At 33.7% G+C, this 14,730-nt stretch overlaps 1 protein-coding gene across 1 annotated transcript; it reads left to right on the plus strand.

The window, feature by feature from the left end:
* Positions 1–8,997: 8,997 nt before the first annotated feature.
* Positions 8,998–10,312, plus strand: LOC107819291 (mitogen-activated protein kinase kinase 9). The gene has a single exon (XM_016645387.2). It carries the CDS (start codon positions 9,079–9,081, stop codon positions 10,063–10,065), a length of 987 nt encoding a protein of 328 aa, XP_016500873.2. The 5' UTR covers positions 8,998–9,078; the 3' UTR covers positions 10,066–10,312.
* The last annotated feature ends 4,418 nt before the right edge of the window (positions 10,313–14,730 follow it).

The following is a 14,730-nucleotide window of genomic DNA, read 5'->3' on the forward strand; positions in this document are numbered from 1 at the left end:
CTAAAGCAAAGAAATGTTTCTTTATTGGCTATGGTGATGATAATTTTGGTTATCGGTTTTGGGATGATCAGAATAGAAAGATCCTAAGACACAGGAATGTCACATTTAATGAAAATGTGATGTACAAGGACAAGCTTGAAGTAGAACCAACCAACACCACCAAACAGACAATGTCTGAAACAGTTGAGTTAGAAGAAATCTCAAAAAATGAAGTGGCTAGAGGGATTACAACTGATTCTGAAATTGAAGATAAAGAACTAGAAGCCGAATTTGAAGAAGAACTAGAAGCCGAACCTGAATCAGAACCAGAACCGGAACCAGAGATAGAATCAAATGCAGAACCAAATCTGGAATCAGGACCTGAATCAAATTCGGATTCTGTTACTCATGAACCTACATTGAGGATATCTAAAAGAGTCACAAATGGTCCAGATAGGTTAACTCTCTCTCTTCACTATTTACTTCTTACTGATGCTGGAGAACCAGAGCATTTTGTTGAAGCAATGCAGGTGATAGACTCTGATAAGTGGAAGCTATCCATGAAAGAAGAGATGAATTCTCTTCAAAAGAATAAAACATGGATACTTACGGAGTTACCAAAAGGAAAGAAGGCATTGCAGAACAAGTGAGTGTACAGAGTCAAGGAGGAGCATGATGGTAAGAATAGATACAAAGCACGATTAGTAGTAAAAGGCTTTCAGCAGAAGGAAGGAATTGACTACACCGAGATCTTCTCTCCTGTAGTCAAATTAACTACTATCAGGTTGGTGCTAAGTATCGTAGCTGCAGAAAATTTGCATTTGGAGAAGCTAGATGTTAAAACTGCTTTCTTGCATGGTGACACCTACATGAAGCAACCTGAAGATTTTTAGGTTTCTGGTAAAGAAAACCTTGTGTGTAAGTTGAAGAAGAGTTTGTATGGTTTGAAACAAGCTCCCTAACAATGGTACAAGAAATTTGATGGATTCATGCATAAAAATGGTTTCACACGATGTGAGATAGACCATTGTTGTTATATCAAAAATCTTGATGAATCCGATATTATTTTATTGTTGTACGTTGATGATATGCTAATTGTAGGATCTAGCATAAATGAGATCAACTTGGTTAAGCAACAACTGGCGGAGGAGTTTGAAATGAAAGACTTAGAACCAGCTAAGCAAATGCTTGGGATGAGGATTAGCATAAACAGGTCGGAAGGAACCTTAAAGTTGTCTCAAGAAAAGTACATACAGAAGGTACTAAGCAGGTTCAGTCTTCATGATGCAAAGACCAGAAGCACTCCACTTGGAAGCCATCTAAATCTGTCAAAGGACCAATCACCTAAGACAGATGAAGAAAGGAAGTACATGTCCAAAGTTCCGTATGCTTCAGTAGTAGGAAGTTTGATGTATGATATGGTTTGCACTAGACCTGACATAGCCCATGCAGTTGGAGTTGTCAGTAGATACATGTCAGATCCAGAAAAGGAGCATTGGGAAGGTGTAAAATGGATATTGCGATATCTCAAAGGCACCTCAGGTATGGCACTTTGTTTTAAAAAGAGCAATATTATCTTACAAGGTTTTGCTGATGCAAATTTAGGCGGCGATCTGGATAGTCGAAAAAGTACCACGGGCTACGTGTTCACCTTGGGTGGTACTGCTGTTAGTTGGATGTCCAGACTTCAGAAAAGTGTTGCTCTATCTACCACTGAAGCAGAGTACATGACAATCTCAGAAGCTGGAAAAGAGATGATTTGGCTCAAGAATTTTCTTAAAGAGCAGGACAATTGTGAGCTTTTCAGCGATAGCCAGAGTGCAATTCATCTTGCGAAGAATCCAGTGTTTCATGCAAGATCGAAGCATATCCAGTTGAGGTATTGTCATGACCCGGATTTCCCACCCTCGGGGTCGTGATGGCGCCTACTAATAGGAACTAGGCAAGCCAACTTAAATTAACTTCCGTTTAACACACATTCTTTTCCATAATTATCAACATGTAACAAAGGCAACATAATTAAAAATTTCAAGCGGAAGTCTTAACTTATATAAAAAAAACTGAATAGAAATGCGAAAAGTTTAACATAATCCTCTACCCAAGATTGGTGTCACAATGCTCACGAACTGCTAAGATTTACTAAATACAATCGTCTAAAAGAAAATTATAAACTGTTTGTTTCGGTACAAAAGATAACAAACTTAATAAAGAGAGAGAGAGAGAGAGAGACTCCGGGCCTGCGGACATCAGCAAGGCTACCTCGGTGTCTCTGGACTGAAGTCAGCTCCCGATCAAATCCTACTGCTGAGGTCCAAAAGCTGCTCCTGGATCTGTGCAAAAAGATGCACAGAGTGTAGCATCAGCACAACCGACCCCATGTGCTGGTAAGTGTCTGGCCTAACCCCGACGAAGTAGTGACGAGGCTAGACAGAAGCTACCAAAAACAACCTGTGCAGATATATGCAATAAAAGGAAATATACAAAATTTAAACAGCTAAGAGGGGGGAGCATGCTATGGGGAGCTAACAGTTTCAAGTAGAAATCCTTAATAACAGAAAGAAGTAACAAGCCAGAATGTCAACAAGAATCAAAAGTCAACAATTTGCACGGCATCACCCTTCGTGCTTTTACTCTCGCCCTCACCAAAACAATACACGGCATCACCCTTCGTGCTTTACGCTCTTCCTCACCCAGACAACAATCACAAGGCAAACAGGGTAAGTAAATCTATAACCTCGAAGTAAATCAAATAAGAACAAGTAATGAAAGAAACAACATAACTCGAATATCAACAAAGAGTTAGAGAGCAACAAATACACGGCATCACCCTTCGTGCTTTACACTCTCGTCCTCACCAAAGCAATCATATAAATGAAATGTGCACGGCATCACCCTTCATGCTTTTACTCTCTTTCCTCACCATATAACCAATAAAATCGGCACGGAATGGTTCATCATGCGGCACGACATCACCCTTCGTGTTTTATCACTCTTCCTCACCCAAACAACAATCACAAACAAGGGTCAAGGGAGTAGACAAATAATGATAGAAATTCCGGCAAGGGAATACAATAAAAAGCTAACTCCCGGCAAGGGAGCACAATTAAGCAGTTAAAAACCCAGCAAGGGAACAATATCAATAATCTCAGCATCCCGACAAGGGAGATAGTCAACAAACAACAAGCATCCCGGCAAGGGAGCAATTCAATAATTCTTTCTCTTTCTTTCATTTTTACTTCTTATCTCACTTTACCACCTGAGCCAATGCTCCAAAGGGGTTCAATCATTTCATATACTTTCACGCTTTATGATATACTCGAGCCAATGCTCCAAGAATGTACAAATCATAATTCTTCCTCAAACTCTTCACACTATATGAAATTTATCAATTTAACAAGGAAGATGTATCACAAAATCCGAATAAACACAAATAAGACTCACGGTCATGCTAGACTCCGGTGTATATATACTCGTAAACATGCCTATACACCGTACTCAACAATTAGCAAATAGCAAACAACACTCTAATCTTATTCCCTCAAGCCAAAGTTAGAACAAACACTTACCTCGGTCCAAAGAATAGCAATCAACCCTCAAATACTGCCTTTCCTTCATAATCTGACTCCGAAACAATGATATCTAGGCATAATTAATTCAATAATATCAATAAAGACTCGATAACAAAATCTCATAGCTTAGATATGAAGTTCCTAGCATTCTTCCAAAAATACCAAAATTCGACCCCAGGCCCACATGGTCCAAACACGAGGCTCGGACCAAAACCTGATTACCCATAACCCTACGAGTTCAAATATATAATTTGTTTTAAGATCCGACCCCAAATTGAGGTTGAATCACTCAAAATTCCCAAAAGCCTAACTCTACCCAAAACCCCTAATTTCTACTTTGATTTCATGATGTAGGTTTAGAATTTCAGTAATTAATGAAGAAGAGTGAAGGAAATAGATGGGAAATTACTTACCCAAAAGACTTTGATGAAGAAGAGCTTCAAAAATCGCCCCTAGAGCTTGGAGAAGACAAGTTTTATGAAAATTGGTAGAACTCCCGTAATGGGTCTATTTTGGACTTTTAAAATAACTGGGCGGAATTGCCCTAAGGAAAGGGAATGCGATCGCATAGGGGAAGGTAGACTGGTCACTGCGATCGCGGGATGACGAGTGCGATCGCATAGAGGGTCAAAGCGGGGCTGGGCCTTTTGTGAATTGCGATCGCAGAAGGGAGTGTGCGATCGCATAGAATGAGTTTACAGAGGTACGCGATTGCATAGAACAAAACTGGGCGACTCTAAAATAACTCTACGCGATCGCAGACATACCTATGCGATCGCATAGAAGAAAATGACTGGGCACTGACTACAGAAATTCTGCAACACTTCCTAAGGCCAAAAACACCCCGAACCGCCTCCGAATCACTCCCGAGCCCTCGGGGCTCCTAACCAAACACATACACTAACTCAATAACATCCTACGAATTTACTCGAGCGATCAAATCGCCAAAATAACATCAAAATCAATGAATCAAGCCTCAAAATCATCATTTATTCATCAAACTTCATAAACCTTCAAACTTAGAGTTTTAGGTCCGAAACACGTCAAATGACGTCCGATTTCAACCAAATTTTACAGGAAGCGCTTAAACCACATATAAGACCTGTACCGGGCGCCGGAACCAAAATACGGGCCCGCTATCAACGCTTTCTAATCCATTTTCATTTCAAATTTCCAAATAAATTTCAGAAAATAATTTCTTTTAGAAATTCATTTCTCGGGCTCGGGACCTCGAATTTCGATTCCGGGCATATGCCCGAGTCCTATATTTTTCTATGGACCCTCCGGGTCCGTTTACCCAAAATGTTGACCAAAGTCAACTTTAACCATTTTAAAGCCACAATTTATCAAATTTCACATAATTTAACACATAAGTTTTTCGGCTACGCGCCCGAACTGCGCACGCAAATCGAGGAAACTAAAGGTGAGGTTTTCAAGGCCTCGGAAGCACGGAAAAAGGGAGAAAACCGGTGATGACCCTTTGGGTCGTCACATGTATCATCATTTCCGAGAGTTGATAAATGAAGGAACTCTTTCCCTACAGAAGATACCAGGATCAAAGAACCCGTCAGACATGTTGACCAAAGTTGTTGGTGTTGACAAACTGAGGTTGTGCACTGCCTCAGTTAGCCTTCAAGACTGATAGAGTGAAGGCGCCACCAGAGAATAACAAATCTTTCTTTATTTTCTTTCTTGATGTAACATAGGTTTGAAGGGGAGATTGATAGGACCAAACCTATTGTTGTATGTGAAAGTAGACAAAACAAAAGAAAGAAAAATCAAAAAGAGATGAAAATATGATGTAAGCGCTTACATCGACATTCTTATGATGCAAGCGTTTACATCGGCATTCTTATGATGTAAGCGTTTACATCGGCATTCTTATGATGTAAGCGCTTACCTCGACAGGGCATTCAAATGCCTATAAATAGGGGTCTACATTTTTATTTGTAGAACATCCTAAAACTTCTTCTTTCTCTTTTCAATTAATAAAGAGCTATTCTTTGTGTGGCTGTGGAGTAGGCAAAAATTGTCGAACCACATAAATTGTCTTGTCTTGTGCAATTTATTGTTTTTCTCTCTTAAATATCTTTTTCCTTCTATTATCTTGACACGCTTCCTCAACAAATGTAACATTTCATAAAAATGAGAAATCAATGTTAAGATTCACATAAAACAATTAAATGTTATGATCCTTAATTTAACCCATTGTTCTTTCTGGATAGACAGATATCGTTTGTGCGGATAATTGCATCATAAATCCATGAAGAAAACAAAAATTTCGTCATATAACGAGAATATTTTAATTTTAATTAGCCACAACACAAATTATATTTTAAGAAGGTTAAATCGTGGCTGTAGTGGGCACGCGGAGAGGTAGAATGCGACCTAAGAAGTATTGGGGAGAGGTGATCAGACAGGACATGACGCGACTTAGGATTACTGAGGACATGGCCCTTGACAGGGAATTATGGAGGTCGAGCATTAAGGTTGTAGGTTAGGGGAAAGTTGTGAATATTTCTACAGCACAATAGAGTGAGACTAGCCAGTTAGGAGTTAGACTAAGAATGTCATTGGTCGTCTATTGATGCAGGGCTTTACCTGCTAGTTTTTACTATACCAGCCATCTATTTCGTATTTCGTATTCTGTATTTCATATCTCTTATATTGCTGTTATTTTATTATGCATTTTTATGATACTAATATATCGTCTCCTGTTGCTTTTTTGAGCCGAGGGTCTTCTGGAAACAGCATCTCTACCCTTCGGGGTAGGGGTAAGGTCTGCGCACATATTACCCTTCCCAGACCCCACTTGTGGGATTATACTGGGTCGTTGTTGTTGTTGTTGTTATCGTAAATCGTGGTAAACATAAATATTCTTCAGTTTGTTCTCTTCTTGGTTGCGACTAGAAAATAAGTTAGCGTGAAACATTAACATTATGCAATTGTTGGGTCAAATAAATGAAGCCAAGATATCACTCTTTTGTTGGATTAGCCACATAATGAATGTACAAAATCAACTTCCTTGTTCATAAAAAACAGAGAAAAAACGTGACTTGTTTGTAATTAAAATTTGGTGGCTATTTTGATTGTTCTTACACTATATTAATCCTATTTAGATCACATGTAATAAATTCGTCCAACTCACTGCTCCACTTTCTCTGAGAAAAAAGAAAAGAAATTTAAGAAAGAGCCAAAATCTTGGCGTAAAGATTTATCTCATCAAGGTCTACCAGCCCACTTTCTCTCTTATGTCTTATCCTCTCTCCTTCCTAAGCCACCCAACCATTCGTGGAGTAATGATTTTTGGTTGCATTTGTTAGTAATGTTAGTTTCGGAGCAATAACTAAATCAGAAATTTTATTAAATGACGTTAAAATATAAAAAGGTAAATATACGGAAAAAAATTAAAAAATTTGAAATCTATGTATATACACATAATTTTAAAATTTTGACTTAACTATAAAGTATAATTTTTCGACAAAAAGGTGTCAAATTAACACCCCTTAGCCTAAGATGGCTCTGCTACTCGTTCGGAGAATCTATTCGTTATTTATTGTCATTCAAACATTTAAAATACTATTGATTAAAAAACTATGATTTGTAAATAGTTTTTGTTGAATTCTAACTATATAAATTCTAACAAAAGTTCAAGAAATTTGCCCCCAAATTTAATGCTTTAATAATATAGTTTTGATGCGTATGCTCTGAACTCTATTAGCACTATATATTTTCTCTTTCTGATACTAATAAAACGTATTTTTTATGATGACAAGCTACTCCTAGAACACAGAAAGAGGAAATTTTTTATTAAACATAAACATACCATACATTCCTAATACGCAGCACCACAATTCCTTTCAAAAATAATTGAATTTGGTGTAATTATTAGGGTAGTAATTACACAGCCTAGTAATTACATAGTTGTGTAATTATGACGATATATTTGTTTGTCATAATGTAATTACTAGTGTACTGTTTGGTTGCACAGGTGTAATTACACAGTTAGATAAAATTTTAAATGAAGTAATTATCAAAACTTAAACGTTAATATAATAAATATATGCCTATAAATTTTTATAAGTGTAAATGGTATTATATTTGGTATTTAAGATGTATGTTTTTCGTGAATATACATTAATTAGTAATAATATATTTATAACTAATATTGTAAAAATAATTTATATATATTTTCTAAATTAATAATATTTAATTTAGATACTTACAAAAACTAAAAACATATGTTTTGTAAAATATCATGGAATTCATGATTGATAAAATAAATTAATATTTATAAATATAATGTCATAACATTATTGAAATGAACAACATGCAATATGAGCCAATACTACTAAAACAAGTAAATTGGAACCATGAATATAACATAATTTTAAAATCCAAAAAAAAAAATAGTTTAACATATGTCAAATTCCAACATAATAATAGTAAGTTCCACTATAACTTAAGATTAGGAAACATAATAAGTTTATAACCACATTACAACGAAATTTTATTTTAATTGCATCACTCATTATATACCAAGTTTGTTAATGACTCATTATTTCTAATATTAGGAGGTGTAGTTTCAAAAATTAGAATAATAAAATAAATAAAAAAATAAAATATAAGCAATTTCAAGGAATCACTAGAAGTAAAGGTAGATAAATAAAATATAAATAATGTACAAAAAATATATAATTTAAAATTTCAAAAATAAAAATAAAAATTAAAAATTAAAATAAAAAATTTAAAAATAGAAATAAAAAGTTATAAAGAAATAAAAATAAAAATAAAAGGGAAATAAACTAAAAAGCAACCTTGTAATTACACAGTGTAATTACCACCAATTTTCACCTCTGCTTGAGAATTGGAGAGTGTAATTAAGCTCTCCAATTACACCCAATTCCATGTTGACCAAGTAATTACTTGGCCAAACAAACATGTCAAACTATGTAATTACGTCCAAATTCAATTCGTAGGTGGCTTTCCAAACATGCTAACATTGTAATTCTTCAGTTAGTCTAGTAAAATACTTTTACTTCATGCTATTTTTGGATTTACGAAAATGTAAGGAAATGGCACTTAGGATTAATCATTTGGATGGGCAAAATTAAAATTTCCTTGTTCACCAATACAAATTATATTCTCTTGGTTTTATTTTAGATATTTTCATCGTACTTAATTAGATCACATGTGGATTAATTTTCCAGCTCAGTTCACCACTTTCCATTAAAAAAAGAAGAAAACCGTGAAAAAGGCCAAAAACCTTTAACGTAAAGGTTCATGAAATCCAGACCCAACAAAAAAGGTTCATGAAAATCTCATCTACAGCATTTATCCGCACACCTTCCTGCCCCATATCCTCTCTCCTTCCTAACATGGTGGGGTGGCTATGTCTGTCCCCACTATTCCCACGTGCTTTCTCCTCCCCACTTATATAAACACAAATTTCACTCAAGAGGAGAAGAATCCATTTCCATTCCAACAAATCCAAACGGACCCGACCCGACCCGATCGATTCACCTACCACATGGCCTTAGTACGAGAACGTCGACAGCTCAATCTCCGACTTCCCTTACCGGAGCCCTCCGAACGCCGCCCTCGTTTCCCCTTACCCCTCCCTCCTTCTTCCATCTCCACCACCAACTCCACCGCTAACACCACCACCACAACTGCTCCCACCACTACTATCTCCATCTCGGAACTCGAAAAGCTTAAGGTTCTCGGTCACGGAAACGGCGGAACTGTGTACAAAGTCCGCCACAAACGCACATCCGCAATCTACGCTCTCAAAGTTGTTCACGGCGATAGCGACCCCGAGGTTCGCCGTCAGATCCTCCGTGAAATCTCTATCCTTCGCCGGACGGATTCTCCCTACGTCATCAAGTGTCACGGTGTCATCGACATGCCCGGCGGTGACATCGGTATCCTTATGGAGTACATGAACGTCGGCACACTCGAAAGTCTTTTAAAATCACAAGCAACTTTCACCGAACTGAGCTTAGCAAAAATCGCTAAGCAAGTACTTAGTGGACTCGACTACTTACACAATCACAAAATCATTCATAGAGATTTAAAACCTTCGAACCTTCTAGTAAATCGCGAGATGGAAGTGAAAATCGCCGATTTCGGAGTGAGTAAAATCATGTGCAGGACTTTAGATCCTTGCAATTCATACGTTGGAACTTGTGCTTATATGAGCCCAGAAAGGTTTGATCCAGACACTTATGGAGTTAACTACAACGGTTACGCAGCTGATATTTGGAGTTTGGGCTTGACTTTAATGGAACTATATATGGGCCACTTTCCGTTCCTGCCACCGGGTCAGAGACCGGACTGGGCTACACTAATGTGCGCCATATGCTTCGGTGAGCCGCCCAGTTTGCCGGAAGGGACGTCGGAAAATTTCAGAGATTTTATCGAGTGTTGTTTACAGAAAGAATCCAGTAAAAGGTGGAGCGCTCAGCAACTTTTGCAACATCCGTTTATACTGAGCATCGATTTGAAGTCCACGTAAAAAGGGACAGTTCGAGCAAGCTTAATTAAGACTGGGAAATTGAATAGTTCCGAGTTGTTTGTAAATAGAGAACGGGAACTTTTTTTTTTTTTTTTTTGAATTTTTTGGGTTAACTTTTTGTATATTCTTCGACTATGAATCTGTGAAATCAGAATCATTCTCTGTACTGGAAAAAGTGCTCCATTTCCATAGCAAAAAAAAATCATCTGTGGAATTTTGGGATATAATGAATCCAATCTTTTTCCAACACTTCAACGAATCTGGCAAGCTTTTGTTTAATTTCCCAATACAAATGCAAACATTTAACCATCATTTGTTCAAGTGATTAAATGAACCTTACAAAATTACCAAATTCTCAAAGTTTTAAGAGATAAGAAATTCAATATGAACACTGTTCCAATTCCAAAAGAACAAAAATAGAGACAAAAATGTTTGACATAATTGGCCTCTAATGTCGTCGTACCATACATGGGTTAATTAATTAGTGCGAATATTTTCTCATTGCTCATCTCAAAAAATAAAATAATCAATAAAAACCTCTTATTAAAAGGACCCTAGATAATGTATAATATAAACGATGATGCAAGTGTGCGTTTGGAGAGGCTTGTCGTTCTTAGTTGTCATGCTTGACTCATTTTTTATTTTTAACTTGTACATAGTACTAAATTATAAAAATCGATTATGAGGTGCACACAGATACCTCAGACTTTTCCACTAGGGGTGTCCTGATACAGGATAAGCAACCCATAACGTTTGAGAGCCGCAAGTTAAATGAGACGGAACACATTGTACAACAACAACAACAACCCAGTGTAATCCTACAAGTGGGGTCTGGGGAGGGTAATATGTACGCAGACCTTACCTCTACCCCGAGAGGCAGAGAGGCTGTTTCCAGGAGACCCTCGGCTCAAAGAGGCAACAAGAGACACTATATTAGTACTATCAATAGACTCATAATAAAACACCATAAAATACCATAAAATCCATAACATAACATAAATGCCATAAAAACAAAGTAACAATGTATATCCCACAAAATTGACTAAAAAAAAGGGCCTTTTTCCGATGCAAAGAATGTGGTTGATATGCTCACTAGAGGATTAGCGCTCATATTGGAGGTTGGTACTATTTAAAGAAGATATTTCAAAACTCATGATATATCTGAATAAAGGTAATATTGTATATATTTCGATATTGGAACATAATAACTCATAACTTAGCTAGGTTTCCATATTTTGAGAGAATGTTTTCCCTCGTTAGATCGTTAGATACACATTTTCTTTAAATGTTTAATGGAAAAAAGTTAAAGAGAGATACACACACATAATCATATAAATCTGAGATCGCTGCAGCAATCTAAATATTTTAAATTCTAAATTCACGTCTGCACATAATTATGATTGCATCATCACGAATTTGTTAAAGATTAATTCTCATATTACACTATGCCATTAATAATATCCACAAAAAGTTATCACAAAGAGCTCGTCTTGTAATCTATATCTATACTATATTAAAAGCACGAATGCCCTTAATGAAATGTTACCCTTTAAAAAAAGATTTCACATTGAACAGAATTGTAATTTAAATTATTTTCATAATATTCAGGACTTTAAAATTAATTAAAACTTATCAAATATTTTCTTTGTTGAAATATTTATGGGTCCTAATTTTTAGGAATTTAAAATCATTTATAATTTACCTTACAATTCTTTTCCTAATTGAAGTATATAACATAAGTATAATTAGTCGTACTAAAATTGGAAATATTTTAAGGCAAAACTTTGGCTCTACTTGTCAAGAAGACAAGTAAAAAAGAGTCTCTAGGCATAAATTTTTATCTCAAAATATATAATTCGTTTATGATGTTTTATCTAATATTTAATATATATATATTCAATTTTAGACAAAACGCTATTCCAAATGAAATGCCATTATTCTTTTTTCAGTTATTTAACAAATGACAAATTCATATATCACTTATATATTTAATTATTTAATATAAAATATTAAGATTAGTCATTTTTAGATTTTATGTTATCGCATATCAGTGTGAGCTATAAGGCTAACCTTTTCATTCCCATTAGTTCAAAAGATTCAAATTTTAAATTTGTTTTGGTTGAAATTTTTTGAAGAAGTACTTTATGTTTTTTTGGTATTAGGTCCTAAATATAACAATTATTTTTTATAAAATATTCCCACATAAGTCATGGTAAGGTCTAGGAATTTATGTGGCCAGGATTTCTTTCATTATTGAGTTAGTTAAATGGGGTCAACGTTCGTTATTTTTAGGATTCTTATATTTTTATGTAGTTTTTATTTTATAAGTCAGACATATAGTTTAATAATATTTATATAAATTTTTAAAATACATATTCATTGATATATGGTACACGCACAAATCACATAACTTAGCAAAATATCGTTCGCTTTTTTACTCTTTAAAACTAGAGTTCACACAGAGAAAAATAATTATTTAATTATTTTTCCTAATATTTAGTAATAATAATTTAATTAATGCTATAATCATTAGGATTTTGAAATTAATTAATATTTGCATATTCAATCTTTCTTTATTTGAACTATATTGAAAATACTAATATTTAGAACTTTAATCATTAAAATATTACTTATATAAATCTATACTTAATTATCCGAAAATAATAAACAATATAAATGAAGAAGATATATAAAAATATTAAAGGAAGAGGAAGCATGGGTTTGGGTTATTAATAGAGGTGGAGGTCGAAGTGTTTTTGGAAACTTTTTATACGAATTGATTCATAAGAAACTCTTTTATATTAAAATATTTTATAGTATACAATATATTTCGTTAATAATAGTATTCTATATTATATATTTAGCTTTCAAATATTTTAAATTAACAATTATAATTTCTTAGAATATTCATCATAAACAAAATAAGATACTCCAAAATTATCAATTATTCCAACAAGATTACTTATAAGATATTAACAATTGTGTATAATCTTAAATTTTGCTGAATAGAAGTGGGTTTCTTGACTACAATTATTATGATTTTTAAAAGGCGTTTCGATAGTAAATTTTATAAAATTGATTCTTAATTCTTTGAGATCTGCAAAGAATTTTCATTCCTTTTTGAACATGTCATGCATGGATAATTTTTTACCTAATTGATTTTTACTACTTGAAAAAAGATTCTTATTGAACAAAATATGATCAGCTATACACAATCAATATTCATCATCTTCAGGAATTTATATTTTTATTTATAACTCAAAGAAAAATTTAAATAAATTTTTTTGTGAGATAGAGTACATGCGCAAAACGTGTACACTAATACTAGTATATATAAATGAATCAATGCTTATGAGGTATATGTCGATGACTCATTAGCTTTTATTCATTTCTCAATATACAATAATTACCAGTTTTAAGTCATCATATATATTCTGCACTTAAAAAAGAAATGTATATACTATATTAAAAGCACGAAGGCCCTTAGCGAAATGTCATTCGCCTTTTTTACCCTTTAAAATTGAAGTTCACACTAGACAAAATAGTCATTTAATTATTCTCCTAATATTTAGTTCTTGAAATTGACTAAATTTTTTGTTATTAAATTATTTTCCATTGAACACTAGGTAGGAAACCCTAAAATTTAGGACTTTAAAGTCAATTAAAACTTTACTTAACTTAAATATTTTCCTTATTTATTATAATTCTTACATGTTGCTTTCATGGATATATATTCTGTGAAAAAAGTAAATAACGTGTGTTTTAAATAAAATTAAAGTAAATAACTGATCCATCAATTTTATGTCTAATATTTAAAAAGGCACGTAAGAAATAGTGCATTTAAGTCATAGTTTTGATTTTAAAAAAATTAAAACATTAATGATAATTCATATTAAGGTGGCATGAATTTAGACTTTAAAAAGCAATTGTGACATTCTATTTTCTTTTAACAATAAGGGCGTAGAATTTGAAATATACTTACAAGTTTTGTCCATTTTTATTGTCTAAATATTAAGAAATAATCAAATGATAATCTTTTTTAAATGTGACATTATTTTAAATGGTAGAATAAGTTAATCAATATATATTTTGTACACAAAAATAGGAATATAAAAAGAACATATATATGTAATTGGTCGCGAGTAAAAGTACTTTAGAAAGAAATTTTAGGTAAAATAAGATACTAATTGAGAAAAAAAAATATAAAAATTGTTCATAATAATCGAGTTCGGATGCCTATATGATTATTAAGTTATTAATAGAATAAGGTTACAACTTTAGCAGTACCGTAAAATGAGTAAAGATAAACAAAAATTAATTGTTGGTAAACTATCTTACATAAATTTTTTAATAAGTAACATGAAATATACATGTAATGTATGTACCAAAGTCCTCAAGTAAAGTTGAATGATTTTTTTACCTTTCAATCAAACGATACTCCTATAACTTTTTTTGTACAATAAAGCAAGCAAGCAAGAGAAACTATTGAAGGAAGAACTATTAGACTAGATCAAACTCCTAAGGAAGAACTACTCTTAATTTTATATAATAACATAAACATATTTTTGAATATTATTTATTTAATTTATAAAATTTTATTTTTCATTAACACGAGGGACACGCGCAACGCGTGTATGCTAAAACTAGTATATATATACTTGTAAA

Source organism: Nicotiana tabacum, chromosome 6, assembly GCF_000715075.1.
Source record: "Nicotiana tabacum cultivar K326 chromosome 6, ASM71507v2, whole genome shotgun sequence".
Classification (NCBI taxonomy): domain Eukaryota; kingdom Viridiplantae; phylum Streptophyta; class Magnoliopsida; order Solanales; family Solanaceae; genus Nicotiana; species Nicotiana tabacum.